This window comes from Trichechus manatus, unplaced genomic scaffold, assembly GCF_000243295.1.
Source record: "Trichechus manatus latirostris isolate Lorelei unplaced genomic scaffold, TriManLat1.0 scaffold00104, whole genome shotgun sequence".
Taxonomy (NCBI): Eukaryota; Metazoa; Chordata; class Mammalia; order Sirenia; family Trichechidae; genus Trichechus; species Trichechus manatus.
The window spans coordinates 2,000,972-2,020,197 of NW_004444040.1; the positions used below are offsets into that span (position 1 = coordinate 2,000,972).

A 19,226-nucleotide genomic window follows, 5' to 3' on the forward strand; every position below is an offset into this window, starting at 1 on the left:
TGCCCCCCTTGCCTTCTTATCTTTGCTTTTGGGGAAATGTTGCCCATTTGGTCTCATACAGTTGATTATTCTAAGGAACACATTCCTCACAGGTGTTATTGTTTATTTTATAGGCTGAAAGGTCATCTCAGGGAGTGGCTTCAGTTCCAAGTTAAAAGGATGTCTTACGATGATAGTCTTGGAGGTTCCTCTAATCTCTATCATCCAGTAAGCCTGGTCTTTTTTATGAGTTTGAGTTTTATTCTACATTTTTCTCCCATTCTAACCAGGACCTTCTATTGTGTCCCTGGTCAGAGTGGCCAGTAGTGGTAGCTGGGCACCATCTAGTTCTTCTAGTCTCAGACTAGAGGAGGCTGTGGTTCATGTGGCCCATTAGTCTTATGGACTGATTGCTTCCTTGAGTCTTTGGTTTCCTTCACTCCAGACAGGAAGAGACCAATAGTTGTATCTTAGATGGTTGCTTTTAAGACCTCAGACGCTACTCACCAAACTAGGATGTAGAACATTAATTTTATGAACTATGTTATGCCAGTTGTCCTAGATATTCCCTGAGATTATGGTCCTTAACCTTCAAGCCAAAGAACTCAGTCCCATGAGGTGTTTGGATATGTCTAAGAAGTTTCCATAACGGTGCCCCTATTTGTTCTGTTATATGTATGAATATATATGCAGCACATACAAATATGTTTATGCAAATGCTCACAACAAATAACCTATATAAGTGCATGCATGTACTCCCATATACCCTTTTTCACCCATGTTGCATACATATCTACCTGTGTAACTGCTCACAAATTTTTGGTTGTTATTACTGTTGTTGCAGAATTGTGCATGTTATAGCATTTACTGTGGTTGTCCTTTGTTCTTGGGTACCTCTCAGTGTCTGTTTACCTTGATCACGTTGTGTTGACTTCCCCCATATTGTGTATTGCCTTTCCCTTCACCAGAATTAACACGTGTCTACTATCTAGTAGGTGATTCTCCCTCCTTCCCCCTCCCACCTCTAGTAATCATCAAAGAATGTTTCTCTCTGTGTTTAAGCCTATTCTTAACTTTTTATAAAAGTGGTATCATACAATATTTGTCCTTTTGTGATTGACTTATTTTACTGAACATAACGCCCTCCAGATTCATACAAGTTGTAAGATGGTTTGCAAACTCATCATTATTCTTTATCGTTGCGTAGTATTCCATTATGTGTATGTACCACGTTTTGTTTATCCATTCATCCGTTGATGGATACTTAGGTTTTTTCCATTTTTTTGCTAATGTGAATAATGTGGCAGTGAACATGGGTATGCATATGTCTATCCGTGTCACTGCTCTTATTTCTCTAGGATAGAGAACTTATTTAAAATACTTTTTTTTTCTAAAATGCACATTCCCTTAGGGAACCGTAGTTGTCAGGTTGATTGTCATCTGCAGCTGGCTTTCTAGATTTCTTTCCCTGAAACGTTTTATTTCCCTGAGTTTAAAAAGAAATCAATTCAACAAATGTTTTTGTGTTCCTCACGTTGGCCAGTCTGGTTGACATCCCATGTGGATGAGGGAGGTAACTGAGAGTAAACAGTACACTATGAGCCAAAGGACAGAGGAGATCAAGCAAGGGACTAAGGTGTGCTTGTCTTCTCTTCACTCTCTTTGGCTTAGAAATCTCTCTGATATATCTTTGACCAGAGAACGAAGGCCATTTTCTGGGTCTCAAAGGTTCACATACAGGACCAAAGAGTAGGTGGATAGTCCATGCTAGGCATTTAAAATGGCATTGGTCAAGCGTTTGGGGCTTGTATATTTTTATGCCAGCATTTGAAGTATACCTTGTATTATAGCAAGAAGTACCCAAAACTTTAACACAGTACAAAAACTATGTATTTAAAAAAAAAAAAAAAAGAACATTGCTGTTGAGTCAATTCCAACTCATAGCAACCTTATACGACAGAGATGTTGTTGTTGAGTGCTGTTGAGTCAATTCCAACTCATAGCAACCTTATACGACACAGTAGAACTGCCCCATAGGGTTTCCAGGGAGCAGCTCATGGATTCAAACTGTTGAACTGCTGACCTTTTGGTTAGCAGCTAAGCTCTTTACCACTGAGTCACCATGGCTGCAGATACCTAAAACTTGAACAAAAGTACAAAAACTATGCATATAGTACTTGTTGAGGGTTCACTTGGTACTGAGGTCGTTAATCAGATATTCATAGAGCCCGTGTTATGTGCCAGGCACTTTGAATCAGCTCACTGGTAGCCCTTAAGGGAACATGGGCTACACAGGTGTATATAACCCTGTGATTCACCTGCACTGTAGTGGTGTATTTGATGAGTGGACGTGTGAATTCTACATCAACAACAACAAAAACAGAAAATAAGCAGAAGGCTATAGTTATTCTAATCAGTGATTTTTGAGAGAAGTCAAAGTATATGTGCAGAGATAACAGAATAATTCTTGGATTCCTATTAAAAAGTTGGTTAACTAATAGTATAAATTAATGTATTGATTATGTTAAAATTTAACTTATGACATATTTAAGTGTACATTTTCTAAAATTACATTTTCGAAAAGTCCTAAAATGTGAGAATAGGTATTTAAAAATAGAAATTTACCTAAAACACAAAAAATCCCTAAAGCACTGATATGCAGAACAGTTGAAAACCACTGTCTCAGGCTATAAGGAAGGAGGGCTTTGGATAGAGGTATCAAGTGGAGGTTATGTACTGGGTGCCCAGAGTAGAGAGAGCCAGGGACCAGTGACAGTAAAGAAAAGACCCAAAGAAGACTCAGAAGATGTGGACTTTTAATCTGGGTTCTGCCCATGTTCTCTGTGTGAGCTTGAGTAATTTAAGTGCTCTAGACCTCAGCTTCTAAAACCTAAAATGAGGAAGTTGTGTGTCAGTTCAACATATGTTCTCTCTGGCTGTATTGTAAACTATTAAGTTTAATCTGACTCCAGACTGATTGATTACATTTATCTGTTTAATATGTTGAAGTTCTGATAAAATTTGTTTAAAAACATAGTTCCATTACTAATCAAGTTTGAGAACCACTGGATTAGTTAATCTCTTAAGTCCCTCCTAGCTCTACAACATTATGGTTTTTGTGATGAGTTCAATGAATGACTATGTGGAACTCCTTCGTGGAGCAGGTACTCTATGAAGGTCTCTTGGTAAGGAGATACAGAGGTGGTGGTAGTGGTGATGGAGCAGGGGCAGCAGTTTTTAAGAAGGTCATACATTGATGGGACAGTCGTTTAGACCATGAAGAAGAGCTGTTAGAGGAAGCCATGTGATATCATGGGCCAGTCAGTCTCTTTAGCACCCTGTTGAAACCATGGTAGTCAGACCATGACACACTTAGAGAACGTGGTCAAAGGGAGGCACTTCTTTTATGTTCTTGGACCCTCCTTCATCAGTTGAAGGTATAGACCCTGCCTGGCCCCATTACCAGGTCCCACCCTCTGACTCTACGTATCTGGCTTATTCTCTGCCCTTGAGTAGGTATTAGTCTTGCGAAGAGAAAAGTATGCCAAATCGAGGATTACTGGTAAGTTTATATAGTGTTGTTGGTAAAGTCAGGTTGCACCCTAAGAGAGCCTATGTCTACCTGGGACAGTTAGGTTGAACTTCAGGTTCATTAAGAGATTATCTTGGTTCAGTGATTTTCAGAAATGGTTTTAAACAGGGGTACTGTGTGTTTAAAATATATGGTTATGAAGAACCCCAGGGCAGGCAGTTCAAGTTGAACAACTGGCAGCAGCCTAAGCTGCGACTGCATTTATTTATTTATCTACCTGGGGGACAGGGGATAGGGAGGTGGGGGGCAGTTCAGGGTGACAGCCAGTGGCACGTCTGCAGCATCTCTTCCTCACACACACTTTCCATTGCTTTGCACCCTGGGTTGAGACTGTATTTGTGTTCATTTACTCTGTAAAAGTTTATTTTTGTCATAAACCAATTGTTTTGTTTTCATACTAAATTCTACTGGGAGAAGCAGCACACTGCAAAGCTATCACAATTTCAAGTCTTTGAAGTGAAGAAGTAAACACCTAAGCTTCTCTGATGGTGGGGAAGCTGGTCCCCTTTCTCCCGATTGTGGTACTCGAGTATAGATGACTCTTCCACCCCTTCCTGACTCTCCATCCTTTCTCTCTCTGCCAGTTCTGCCATTCATCCTATTACGTGTCCATGCCATATAAACAATCCCATTAGCCATCACCTATTGAGCACCTACTAGTGTGAGGCACTGCAGTTTACATGTTTTCAAGTTTGATCCTCATCACATTGCTGTGAGATAGATAGGATTTTTCTTATCGTGCAGATGAGGAAATTGAGGCTCAGAGATGTCAATGACGTGCCCAGGCACATGGAACCAGGATCAGAGCTCTTGTCTCTTTGATCGTGAAGCTCATGCTAGGATAGGAGAGTGTGCAGGGTCTCCCACATGTGATTGAAGCCCCCAAACCTTTCCTGTGCCAGTATTTCTTATGGGAAGGTTACTTTTGACATACCTGTTCTAAGTGGCCCTGCTCTTTCAAGTATTTACCCCTTCAGTATTTCAAAAACCAAGACCAGTTGTCTTTCAGTCGACTCCAACTCATGGGGATCCCATGTGTGTCAGAGTAGAACCGTGCTCCGTAGGGTTTTCAATGGCTGATTTGTTGGAAGTAGATCACCAGGCTTTTCTTCTAAGTATCTCTGGGTAGACTCAAATTTCCAGCTTTTCTGCTAATAGCCTAGCACATTAACCATTTGCACTACCCAGGGACTCCTTCACTATTTCAAGGGATGCTGGTATATAGAACTGATGAAAGCATAATGGTGGTTCAAACCTTCATTTAGGTCTCTGATCAAACCTCAGCTCTCCTAAGAGGCCTTCCCTAACTGCCCTTTCTACCCTTCTGTTCTTTTACTGTTACCCTTCATAGCATTTGTCTCTGCCTGGCAGAGGGGTATGTATCTGGATTCATTTGTTGTTTTGCTAATGTGAACTCCATGAGGGCACAGACTTTGTCTTCTTCACTCTTGTATTCCTAGTACCTAGAACAATGCCTCACACATAGGAGGTACTTAGTAAATATTTGTTAGGTGAATAAATGATAGAAAATGCTTCACTATTTTGTAACCCCTGGAGCATCTTCAGAGCCCTAGGGTTTCTAGAGTTCTGTTTCATATTAAAAACTCTCATTGGATGAAAATCCCCTTCCCTTTTCTTTCCTCCTTCTTTACTTGTGGAGTGGTATGTGCTCATCATTTTTATATGCACTTAAGTAAATACATGTAAATAAACACAAGTAATAGGCCCATTGTTTTGCAGCTTACTTTTTGTTTCCTTATCAGAATGCCTTGATGAACTCCCCATGTTAGTCCTGCAGACCTACAGATATGTAATAACTCATTTAACCAACCCCTGTGGATGAGCATGTAGGCAGCTTTCTACCTGTTGGCATTCTGAATAGTGCTGCAGTGAAGATTCTTGTATACATAGGTGCAAGTGTGTCTTCTACAAAAAAAAAATAAATAGAATTACTAGATCAAAGCAAATGAGCATTTAAGATAAGCATAGGCTTAGAGGTGGGCATGTACCTGGTGTGTGCTCCAGGAAGCAAGGAGGCCAGCATGGCTGGGGTCAAGTGAATGAAGGGAAGAGAGTAGTAGAAGATGAGATGTTTGTTCATTGGGTGGGGGTGCATATGTGTGGAGCAGATTGCATAGGGCCTGGTAAAATAGACTTTTACTGAATGAGATGGTGGTGGTGGTAATAGTGAATTTAAAACCTAATCAATAATTGGGCAAAAGTCATGAACATAAGAGGAAATGTAAATGTAAGTAAGATAGTAAAAATGATCAACCTCAGGAGTATAATGTTGTTGTTGGGTGCCATCGAGTTGATTTTTGACTCATAGCTACCACATATGACAGAGTGGAACTACCCCATAGGGTTTTCTTGCCTGTAATCTTTATGGAAGCAGATCACCAGGTCTTTTCTCCTTTGGAGCTGCTGGGTGGGCTTGAGCTGCCAACCTGTCAGTTAGCAGCCACGCACTTAACCATTGCACCACCAGGGCTCATCGGACAGAGTAGAAACCCAAAATAAAGCCACAGTTAAAAAAAAAAATCACTTTTTCTTGCCAATTAGTGAAGCTAAAATAGGACTGGTAATCCTCATTATCGGCATAGTGAATTAGGATGGACCCTTTCTCTGTTGATGGGGATTGCACATCGGCATTATCTCTTCTAGAAAACACAGTGGTATTGTGGCCCTAAAGCACCATTTAGACCCTTTGACTCAGTAATTCTTTCCCTCACCAGTCACCGAACAAATACCTGTTTAGTATCTACTGTGTAGTCCTAGGGAAAGCCTAGGGACATTTTAGTGACACAGGAAATGCTTATGGTATATTAATTATAAAATAGAATATAAAATGTATATGTAATATGAGATCAGTTAGGCAAAGGAAATGCATAAGAATGCTAATAATGTTGGGATTATGGCTGTTTAGCTTCTTGATTTTTATTTTAACTTTTCATTAGAAGTTAAAAATATATTTTTTAAATAGTATATATTTGGCATTTGTCAACTCATAAAGTTTGTTTTACTCAGTTTTTCAAAAGAACATTATTAAAAGTTTTATAAAAAAAAGAATAAGGCCATTGATTTCAGATATCATTAGAAATACAACCCAGTATGAAGAAGAGCCTGATGAAAGATTCAGATCTAGAGAGCAGGGTACCAGTTACCAGTTGCCAGCGGGTTGATTCTAACTAATGGCCACTGCGTGCGTGTCAGAGTAGAACTGTGCTCCACAGGGTATTCACTGGCTGATTTTTTTGTGAGCAGATCACCAGGACTTTCTTCCAAGGTGCCTCTGGGTGTACTTGAACCTCCAGCCTTTTGGTTAGCAGCCAAGCATGTTAACCGTTTGTGCCACCCAGGGACTCCAGATAGTAGGGTAGCACTATTTATTTATCACAGGAATTGCCCTCCGTCCAGAATGTGGTTTTTAAAATTGTATGGATGAAGTCCAGTTTTGGAATTTGTGCCTGCCACAATGTTATGTGTATGTGATTGTGCTTATCACTTTTACGAGAAATGTGTTTTCATTTCAGTGGCCTCATCGTTCCTGAGAGAGATGGCAATGAGACTGTCCCCGAGGTTGTTGCCACATCAGGTTATGCCCTCCTGCATTTTTTTAGTGATGCTGCTTATAATTTGACTGGATTTAATATCACTTACAAGTAAGATATTTTAAGTCTGATATTTATGATTTTATTCAAAAGATTATACTTTGTTTCAGCAGCAGTAATGACAAACATATATTGAGGGTTTACTGTGTGCCAGGCTTGTGCTAAGCAGGGGAGTGCCAGCGGGTTGTGTTGTCACAGAAGCCCAGGACAGAAAGTCTTGAGAAGGAGGGAGTTGACATCTATAAGGCTGAGCAACCAGAGGAGGCTCTGGGAGGTCAGTGGCCTGGTGGGGTCACAATGTAGGATTTAGAAGTTTAGGAAATCCTGGCAGTAAGAGTGGGACAATCTGTGAAGCATGACTCTGTATGGGAGGGAGAAATGGGAGATGTAGGCCTAGTCCAGGGCGTCTCAAACTTAAGAATGCACGAGGATCTCCTGAGGGCTTGCTAAGACACAGACTTGGGGCTCTAGCCCCAGAAAATCTCGTTCAGCAAGACTGGGGCCTCAGAATCTGTATTTCTAATAAGCTCTTGACTGAGGTTGCTACTGCCTGTCTATGATCCACATTCTAAGCAGCATTAGTCAACCCATTCATCCAGGCCCCATTCTGGGTTCCCTCTAGGTTCCCAGGTCAGGGGCTGGAGGGTACACTGGAGCAGCAGGCTTCACTGTTGCATGGCTCTTCACTGTAGCTGCCTTGGGGGAGAAGAGAAACTCCAGGGAGGGAGCACCCCAGGAGAGGGCAATTCAGACACCTCTTATCCTTGGCAGCCCTTTACCCCATCGCTGGAAAGCTCTTCTTCAAGCTCTCTGGCATGTGATTATCCCAGGAATGCATGTTCTTACCTTGATCAGTCCTTTCTTTCTTGGAGATGGTGTAGAGGGAAGGCTTGAGCTCCCCTAAAGACCAAAATTAGTATTTATTAAATGAAGGAATGTTGAGAGTATCCTAAATTTTATTAACTCTTGGGTTCCCTGTTCACTACATGGGAGTCAATCCTAAGGCATTTTGAGGGTAGTAGACCCTCTGAAAAGTCAAATAAAACAATGGTATTTATTCCAAGAAAAATCCCCAGAAGGCAGCATGTACATTAAAATTATCACTCTGTTTCCAAGTGTCCTCAGGTTGCGCAGAAGCCTGTTTCTGGACTGAACTCTGCTGGAGGTGTCTTGAGGCTTTTATTCCAGCTCCTCAAGTGTTCCCTAGTTTTCTTTTAAAGAAAGAAAAAACAAATTTTTGTTTTCATACAAATTGAAACTTCATCTTTCTTTCTCATTCTGATTCATGTTTTAAGTGTAGAAAATTAGACTAATTTTCTCATTACCCCATTTCACCAAATTAGAATAATTTTCTCATTACCCAAATTAGATAGATAATGCAAGCAGATGTTCTTACCTGCCATTTTCACTTTTTAGAGATTTAAAAAATGTTTTTGTGTTTTGAGATTTTTTGCAACTCATTGCTCTAAAAAGCGTTAAAAATTATGTGTAATTGCACTTGAATAGAGAAGTTGAGGTTTAAGGAGAAGGTGAAGTTATGCTGTCCCTTCTCTTTGTTTTTCAGTAACAATAAGTTCTGGTTGTGTGCCGTTTCCTTATATGATTAATAAGTGTGTCTGCAGGAAATGATAGTTTGATATTACTGGTGCAAGGCATAGGTTTTGAGAACATAATGGAAATATTTCACCTCAGTTTTCTTTTAGGCCTTTAAAAAAATGAAGTGTGATGTAGCCATTTCAGTATAGCAAGTCAAATATGAAATAACTTAGACTTTATCTTTTGTAAACTATTGTCTTAAAAAGACTTTTTTTAAGATGAAATTTGCCTTTATTGAAGTTTCACTTATGTGCATGTATTATTATATAGAAACTGTAGAGGCCTACAGTAGTGTAATTCAGCTTTTCTAGCTAACACTTAATTTACTAACAGTAATAAAATTTTTTAAACATTATTTTAGGAACAAAGAATTATTCTTTTTCATTTAATTCTGCTTACTGGGGCTTGCAAAGTAGGCATATGGATTTACTGTATTACAATTATAGATCATAAAAATACTGTATACAAATTTCATATAATCTGATTATAATCTGATGATTATAAATATATCATAACTGATATTTGGGTGTAGACATTAACATTAATTAGCTTGTTTTTGTAATTGATTCCTGATTTTCTGACGTGCTTTAATACAAAATTTCTATGGAGTTTTTTTTTCCCCAGGCCTTAGAAGAAATCTGTACTCTTAAAATATCCCGACAGTCCAGTTATTCTCCCTTTAAAGAATGTTAATTGTGTCATTTCAGGGTGTTATTAATACAGTTATCCTGAGTCATATTATTATGAGACACAGTAGAGTTAAACTGCTGCATTAAGTTAAACTGGCCCTCCCATCTGAAATGAGTGGATGAACTTACTAAGGGAATTAAAATGCACCAGTGTGGGCAGTAATCTTAAACAAATTCTACACATTGTTAAGAGACTCTACAGAGGGATGTGTGCCATGAGGGCAGTGATGTCTTGTTGGTGGTTTGTTTTAATCTTTTCCTCCCAAACCAGCAAGCACACGTTGGGCAATTTTGTAATGCTCATCGTTTGTGAGCTTAGCAGATTAGTATAGTCATCCCACCCTTGAAAAGCTAAATCTGGATAGTTTTGCACAAACGTCTTTTCTCCTTATCTTCTAATTTCTTTAACTTGCCTCTTACTGTAAGAATCCAGCAGGGTTGATTTGATTTCATTACTTGCACCTGAGCCCCTGGCTGCGCAGCGTTGAGTGACCTCATTTGGGCTGAATGATTAGTGCTGCGATTGTGGTTGTGAGTGGTCTGGAGGAACAGTGATGAGACCTTGTGCTGAATTAATTGAAGTGTTGCTTTGTGTTGACTTAATTTTCCCCCGTTTTTATAGTTTTGACATGTGTCCAAATAATTGCTCAGGCCGAGGAGAATGTAAGATCAACAACAGCAGCAACACAGTTCAGTGTGAATGTTCTGAAAACTGGAAAGGTGAAGTGTGTGATATTCCTCACTGTGCACATAACTGTGGATTTCCTAATCGAGGCATCTGCAATTCAAGTGATGTCAGAGGATGCTCATGCCTCTCGGAGTGGCAGGGTAGGAGTCTTCCATTTTTGTTTTCCTTTCAATTTATAGAATGCTCCCAGTTGAATAAATTCTGGATTGATTTTATTTTTAGCATATATACTATTTATATTAATCAGTTATCAGGTAGCATTTAAGCTTTCACATCCCTTTATTCAGCTTCTTATAAATCTTTCAGTTTCACAGATTTGTGGTTGTGGGCTTGTTAGACTTGTGGAGGGGTTTAACATTCTTTGCAACTCATTCATGAGAATTGGAAAACTCTGTGTCATTCGTAAGAGGACTTAGCAGAGAACCAAGCTGGGGGGTGGGATGAGAGCTAACAATAATGGTATTTCTTCAGAAACTTTCTCAGTTCAGAGAAAATTGCAGTCAGTTATACATTAGAACAGGAGCCCTGGTGGCACAGTGGTTAAAGTGTTCGGCTGCTAACCAAAAGGTTGGTGGTTTAAATCTGTCACCTGCTCTGTGGGACAATGATGTAGCAGTCTGCTTCCATAAAAATTACAGCCTTGGAAACCATATGGGGCAGTTCTGCTTTGTCCTCTAGGATGACTATGAGTTGGAATCGACTCAGTGGCAGTGAGTTTGGTTTGGTTTTGGATACATTAGAATCCTACTTAGTCAGCTAATGGATTATCTGTGTAGATAGATTATTAAAGAAGCTTCAGGGATTCTTTAAGTGGTGAATAATGACAGCTGTTATTGATTTAGTGATTTTCTTTACACACGTACCCTTCCTCAAAACCGCTTTATTTTGGAAGGAAGTGCATTTGTTTAAATGCTTTTCTCAACTTATTCTTAGGCACTGTCTGATTGTCCGTCCTAATAGTTTGCTGTGTTTGGCTCACACTGAGGAGTGAAATAATTGAAGTATTTCAGTACTTACCACTGTGCAAATGTTGCAGCAGAAACCACACCTCCCCAAAAATGGATTTTGTCTCTTGCATCTGTTTGTTCCTTGACTTGCCAGGATATGGATAGTTTATCTTATTACTCCCAGGACTATTCATTGCTTTTTAGCTCTGAAGTTTTTTTTTAATCTGAATTAATAATTCTTTTGTCCAGTCTTTCCCTTGAGAGCTGCTTAAGTAAGTGCTTTCCTACTAAAAAACTTAAACTAGATATGGTCAGCTCCTCATTAGAAAGCATGTGATTTTGAGTTTTATTAGGGATTAACCTTGGTCAGCTGGCTTTAGCAAAATTGAAAGCCCAAATTAAAAGGATTTGTTTGATGTTTAGATGCTAAAGGAAAGACAAAGTAGTCTTCAGATTTTTTGTTATATTTAGAAGAGTAAAACTTGAAATAGCAATAATTTTAAAACTGCATTTTGTGAACCTATTTATTATATGTTATTAGGTCCTGGATGTTCAATTCCTGTACCAGCTAACCAGTCATTTTGGACTCAGGAGGAATATTCTAACCTAAAGCTCCCCAGAGCATCTCACAAAGCTGTGGTCAATGGAAATATAATGTGGGTTGTTGGAGGATATATGTTCAACCACTCAGATTACAACATGGTTCTAGCGTAAGTTGTTTTCAATATTTTTCCAAGAAGCTTAGTTCTCCATTTTGAAAATTTGCAAAGTACAGATAAGCAAAAAGGAAAGAAGTAATCATCTGTCATTCTACCACCTGAGAAAAATGGGGGGTGGGGGGTAGGGGGGTAGGAAGGGTGGGTGGAGTAGGGAATGAACTTTATAATTCTCAAAATTCCTTTTCTGGCTTAATTTTAGGAATTTTTGCACCAAAAATATGACTAAAAAATATTTACAGATTAGATGGGAACATGTATTACATTTCTTTAATATTCTCCATTTTAAAAAGATTTTAAAGCATACCCCATGTTCTCAGTATATCCATGCAGCCCTCTCAAAATACACATGCTTTAGGGGAAAATACGTTGTCTGCTGTTAAGACTGTCACTTTCAACAGTAATGATGCTTAAAATCTAAATATTTGACAAAGCCTTCACACAACATGACTCACCTTGACCTGTCTTCTGAGCTCCGGACTCATTGTTTGACTTATCCTGGCTATCTCCAACTTGTTATTCTGAAATCATCTTAAATTTATTCTTCCTTTTAATTCTGATCTGACGTTAATTGTATCACCTTTTACCCAGCTGCTCAAGCTAAGATCTTGAAGTCCTCCTTCAGTTCGTCTCTCCCTCATTTCTCCTTTAGTCAGTAGGTCACCAAGACCAGGTGATTCACTTTCAAAATGTCTGTTGCATAAAACTGGCCCATTCTCTCTATTCCCATTGCTGATGCTAGGGAACAGCATCAAATCCTTAAGTTTCTGATGACCCTCCTTCAATGGTCAGGTCAAGAGGGTTATTTTTCCTCCCTCTTCTCCATCTTCCTCCATACCTTGAATTCAGGCTATTTTCTTTATCTGGAACACAAGTGCTTTCATTTATGTAAACTTAAAGCCCTAGCTTATTTAAGTCTTCATGTACAAAGACTTAAAGCAATTTCATGTTTTTCTTTATATTTAGGTTAATTAATAATAGGACCTCTCCCCTCCTAAATCTATTCATAGCAGTGATGGTAATCGATAATAAATGATGACTTCATCTTTTAATTTTGAAATAATAGGAAATCGTGGAAGTTAAGACTGATAATATTCTAAGCAAAGATTTTTAAGTATGGATTTGTGTTTTTAACAAAAAGAATCTGTTTTGTAAATAAAATATGTATAGTATAAACCAACAAAACTAATTTTTAATTTATGATCATTTAGACATATTTGAGCTGAAAGTTGCCTTTATTTAATCATTCAATTTTAATGTACACAAGATTATAGGTAGGATGCTTAGACTTATAAGAAAACTATCTTCAAGGACTTCAGAAGCACCAACATAGTGATATAATTACAAGTTGCACTTTCAATATATTCATTAAAGCGGTTTCCCTGTAGCTGTTAACTAGGCTATATTGTTGGTCTACTTTGAGTTATTTGAAAATCTCTTGTCCTTAAAACTGGCTTTTCCCAGACACTAAACTGCCTTTGAGGAGGGCAATCTGGAAAAATGTACCAAAATTTAAGGTGTGTACGCTGTTAGTTACTTACCCTATGGCTATACTCAAAAAAGAACAAAATAAAATTATAGCATGATTTATGACAAGGGAAAAAAATCTAAATGTCCTTTAATAATTCATTGGTTAAATCAATTGTGGTTTATATGAGGTTTCTCAGCCTCAACACTATTGACATTTTGGGCCAGATAATTCTTTGTTGGGGTAGGGGGGTTGTCCTGTGCATTATAAGATATTCAACAACATCCCTGTTACCTACTAGATAGCACCCCTCCCTAGTTGTAACAACCAAAATGTCTCCAGACATTGTCAAATCACAATTAAATATTATACAACCATTGTAAAGAATGAAGAGCTTCTAGGCATTTTCCTAAGAGAAATATAAACATGTACTCAAAAAGATTTGCACTTATTCATAGCCAAAACTGGAAACAACCCAAATGTCTATTAACAGGAGAATGGATTAGTAAATTGTGGTAAATTCATACAGTGGACTAACACTCAGCAGTAAATAAGAAAAAACTACTGATACACGCAATGATGTAGATTAACCTCAAAAGCATGTTACGAAAAAGAAGGCAGACAGACCCCCTACCCACACCATATACAAAAACTAACTCAAATGGATTATAGATCTAAATGTAAGAGCTAAAACTATAAAATTCTTTGAAGAAAACATAGGTATAAATCTTTGTGACCTTGGATTAGGCAGTGGTTTCTTAGATCTGACACTAAAAGCACAGGTGACCAAAGGAAAAATAGCTACATGGGACTTCATCAAAATTGCAGTGCTTTGTGCTTCAAAGAACACCATCAAGAAAATGAAAAGACAACCTACAGAATGAGAGAAAATATTTGAAAATTGTATATCTGATAAGGGACTAGTATCTTGAATATATAAAGAATTCTTTTAAGTCAACAATAGCCAAAAAAAATTTTTTTAAATAGCAAAGGATTTGAATAGCTATTTCTCCAAAGAAGATGTACAAATGACCAATAAACAGATGAAAAGATGCTCAAAATCATTCGTCGTTAGAGAAATGCAAATCAAGACCACAGTGAAATACCACTTCACACTCACTAGAATGGCTATAGTATAAAAGAAGAAAATAACAAGTGGTGGCAAAGATTTGGAGAAATTGAAACCCTCATACACTGCTGATGTAAATGGTGCATCTGCGTTAGAAAACAGTCTGGCAGTTCCTCAAGAAGTTAAACATAGAGCTACCATATGACCCAGCATTTCTACTCTTAACGTATATACCCAAGAGAAATGAAAACATATGTCCACACTAAAACTTGTATATGAATGTTCATAGCAGGATTATTCATAATAGCCAAAAGGTGGAATCAACCCAAATGTCCATAAACTGATGAATGGATGAAATGTATATCCGTACAGTGGAATATTATTTGGCCTTACAAAGGAATGAAGTACATGGATGAACCTTGAAAACAAGTGAAAGTAACCAGACACAAAGGCCACATGTTGTATGATTCCATTTATATGAAATATCCAGAATAGACAAATCCATAGAGACAGAAAGTAGACTAGTGATTGCGAGGGGTCAGAGGAAGAGGGAATGGGGAGTGACTGCTAATGAGTATGATGTTTCCTTTTGGGATGATGAAAATGCTCTGGAATTGGATGGTGTGACTGCACAATTCTGTGAATATGCAAAAAAAACTCAATGAATTATACACTTTAAAAGGATGGGTTGTATGGTATGTGAATTACATCTAATATTAATATTATTAGAGTGTTATTTAAAAAAAGAGGCCAAGCATAGAAGACTACGAAATGACAGTGCTGTACAGTTCCAGTTACCATATATAGAGTTCACAAAGAGGCAAAACTAACTTTAGGTGGAGAAAAAAAGTCATAACAGTAGTTGCTGAAGGTAAGGGAATTCATTGGAAAAGAGCATGAGAAAGCTTTTTTGGGGTGGTAGAAAAGCTCGTATCTTGTTACACAGGTATAGACAATTGTCAAAATTCATGGAAGTAAATAACATCTCTGCATCTTATTGTATGAATTACACCTCAGTTTAAAAATGGAATGAATAAAAAAAGGAAACACAATCACACTCTACTGCTACGTCTAACTGTGAATAATACTTGCCTGGGCGTAATAATGTAAACACCAAATACTGATTTTAGTTCCTGATTGTCACTCTCTCCATCATTACTTCATAATCCATTGTGATTTCATTATCATTCTTAATCTTTTTTTCCAATCCCTAGGCCTCTCCTGTCCTAGATGTTCTTTCTTCTACTAATCTTGTTAGTCCTTCAAGCTAAGGACTTGGGCATACAGCACTGTCATAAGCCAGAACTCAGAGTCTGAGCTCAAGTGTGAGTTCTTCAGGAAAGTTGCCTACCAGCGTTAGCAGTGGCATAGATAGCCCCTAACATCTAGTAGGAGGTTGAATCTGTACAAAGCTCATTCCCCCCACCCCCATTCCACTGAGGAAAGGAGAGCTGTCAGTCTCTACTAGTTCTTTGCCAGACAACCCAGTGGAAGCCTCCAGGGTTATTCAGGGACTAATCCTGTCTCTCCAGATGACTCTACTTCAGCCAATCACTTGCATGGTCACCTCCTAGACCGTCATTATTGATAACTAAAACCCCTCCATATTCTTAATTCCAAGCGTCCTATTGCATGCCTTGCCCGGATCCCCTTTACTTGGCTGGTGCACCCATGCCAGCTGCTGTGCATGTTGGTTGCTGTCAACTCACAGCTGCCCACTTCTCTACAGAACTCCCCCAGCAGATTGGAGCTGCTTTGCCCAGAAATGCCTGAAAGGCTGTGCCCGTTCCTGGGGCTGGCCTCCATAGGGAGACTAAACATTCTGACTTACCCAGGACTCTCCCAGTTTTAGCACTGAAAAGTCCTGCATCCTGGGAAACCCCTCAGACCTGGGCAAACAAGGAAGTTGACCACCCTACCCCCAGCCAGTGACTGACTGACACGGAAGTACAAAATCCTGGCCCTGCCACCAGGTAGGAAAGCTCTGTGGTGTCATTCATGCTCCAGAGCTCCTCTTGGGATCAGGCTGAGGCTAGACTTACTGACAGCACCTCTTTGCTTAGCTTCTTCCTCCTCCCAACCTTGCTTATCTTATTCCTTCAATACATCACTTGCATAAGAATGCCCATCTCAAGCTCTGCTTCTAGAGAACCTGGCCTGAGACGCTTTCCAATCCTTTCAGATCTTTTAATACCCTGACTCCAACAATTCTTATCAACAGTGGTCTACAAACTATTGATTCTTTCTCATTTATCTCCCATTCTCTTGCTCAACTGTCATAACCTTCTTTTCATTTTTTTAATCTTTTTTTTTTGTTGTTGTTGTACTTCAGGTGAAGGTTTACAGAACAAATAGTTTCTCATTAAACAGTAGTAAACATATTGTTCTATGACATTGGTTAACAACCCCACGACATGTCAACCCTCTCCCTTCTCGACCTTCTTTTTTTTTTGGTGAAAATATACATAGCCAAAGTTACACCATTTCAAAAATTTCTACATGCACAGTTCAGTGACATCGATTACGTTCTTCCATTTGTGCTGCTATTCTCACTTTAGATGAAGGTTTACAGAACAAAATAGTTTCTCATTAAACAGTTAGTACACATGTTGCCCTATGACAATGGTTAACAACCCCACTACATGTCAACACTGTCCTTACTCAACCTTGGGTTCCCTATCACCAGCTTTCCTGTCCCCTTCTGCCTTCTAGTCCTTGTCCCTGGACTGCTGTGCCTCATTAGTCCCGTTTTGTTTTATGGGGCTGTCCAATCCCCAGCTGAACGGTGAACCTCGGAAGTGACTTCACCACTGAGCTAAAAGGCTGTCCGGGGGCCATACTCTCGGGGTTTCTCCAGTCTCTTTTAGGCCAGTAAATCTGGTCTTCTTTGTGTGTGTTAGAATTTTGTTCTACATCCTTCTCCATCTCTGTCCAGAACCCTCTGTTGTGGTCCTGGTCAGAGCAGTCAGTGGTGGTAGCCGGGCACCATCTACCTGTACTGGACTCAGTCTGGTGGAGGCCTTGGTAGCAGTGGTCCGTTAGTCCATTGGACTAATCTTTTCCTTATATCCTGTTCTCTTCATTCTCCCTTGCTCCTGAAGTGGTGAGACCAGTGGAGTATCTTAGATGGCTGCTCACAGGCTTTTAAGACCCCAGACGCTACTCACCAAGGTAGAATGTAGAACATTGTCTTTATAAACTGTGTTATGCCAGTTGAGCTAGATGCTCCCTGAGACCATGGTCCCCACAGCCCTCCACCCAGCAATTCAGTCCCTCAGGGAGTTTGGATGTGTCTGTGGAGCTTCCATGACCTTTCCTTGTACAAGTTGTGCTGGCTTCCCCATAGGGCGACTAAATGTTCTGACTCACCCAGGACTCTCCCAGTTTTAGCACTGAAAAGTCCTGCATCCTGGGAAACCCCTCAGACCTGGGCAAACCAGGAAGTTGACCACCCTACCCCCAGCCAGTGACTGACTGACATGGAGGTACAAAATCCTGGCCTTGCCGTTAGGTAGGAAAGCTCTGTGGTGTCATTCATGCTCCAGAGCTCCTCTTGGGATCCGGCTGAGGCTAGACTTGCTGACAGCACCCATTTGCTTAGGTTCTTCCTCCTCCCTACCTTGCTTATCTTATTCCTTCAATACATCACTTGCACAAGAATGCCCATCTCAAGCTCTGCTTCTAGAGAACCTGGCCTGAGACGCTTTCAAATCCTTTCAGATCTTTTAATACCCTGACTCCAACAATCCTTGTGAACAGTGGTCCACAAACTATTGATTGTTTCTTGTTTATCTCCCATTCTCTTGCTCAGCTGTCATAACCTTCTTTTCATTTTTTGCGTCTCCACTACCTCTTCTCCTATTTTCATTCTCAGCTAATGGTCTTGTTCCCTGTTTCTATTTTGAAAGATAGAAGTCATCAGAAGAGGACTTCCACAAACTTCCACCACCGCATTTAGCCTCTACCTACATGTGTGCTCATTTACTTTTATCTTCTGTTTCTATAGATCAATGCTGTCCAGTAGAACTTTTGACAGTGATGCATATGTTCTGTATTTACAGTTTCATGTCACTAGCCACATGTGGCTTTTGAGCATTGAAATGTGGCTAGTATGATTGAGGAATTGAGTTATTATTTTAATTAATTTAAATTTAAGTACCACATGTGGCTAGTGGCTGTGGTATTGGGTACTGCAGCTGTGGCTGAACTATCATCATTGCTTTTACTTATATATCAGAACCCATCTCCTCCTGCTGTTTTTCCTGTCTTTATTAGAACTTTTGTGTCAGTACATGTCTTAGTTACCTAGTGCTGCTGTAACACAAATGCCACAAGTGGGTGGCTTTAAAGAACAGAAATTTATTTTTTCATAGTTTTGGAGGCTAAAAGGCCAAATCAGAGTCTTGGCCGTGTCGATTCCTTCCTTGTTGGTAGCCCCAGGCATTCCTTGGTTCCTTGATGTTCCTTGGCCTGTAGATAATCCTCACCTGCATCTGTCTTTCCCATGTGTATGTCTCTGTATCTATTCTGGTCTTTTTTAATACAGAAGTGATTAGGTTTAGGATACTACTACAACTTGTATGCCTTTGTTCGTCTGCTTGTCCAGGCATTAGACTTGGTTGTTCAGTATTCCATTATCTTTGACTCAGCTGCCAGTAGTTGGAATTTCTTATATGTCTTTTTGCATCATTATTGTTCTTGTGTTTGTTTCTCTGTGTTGTGTAAAGAGTGACAGCATGTTGTATAAGTATCTTTGGTAGTTCACCATAGCCAGCATATGGGGACCTGCCAACATCTAAGTGCTTCTGACTGAGGAGGCAAGGCCATTAAGAGATCAAGGACTCTCCATGTCATGGTTCACTGGGAAGAGG

At 39.4% G+C, this 19,226-nt stretch overlaps 1 protein-coding gene across 1 annotated transcript in view; it reads left to right on the top strand.

The window, feature by feature from the left end:
* The window catches only part of ATRN (attractin), a 116,902-nt gene that overhangs the window by 51,860 nt on the left and 45,816 nt on the right, over window positions 1-19,226 (top strand). Inside the window, exons 4-6 of the mRNA XM_023737511.1 lie at window positions 7,105-7,233; window positions 10,090-10,295; window positions 11,644-11,812. Of these exons, the coding sequence (XP_023593279.1) occupies window positions 7,105-7,233; window positions 10,090-10,295; window positions 11,644-11,812 (504 nt within the window). The remainder of the gene's footprint in view (window positions 1-7,104; window positions 7,234-10,089; window positions 10,296-11,643; window positions 11,813-19,226) is intronic.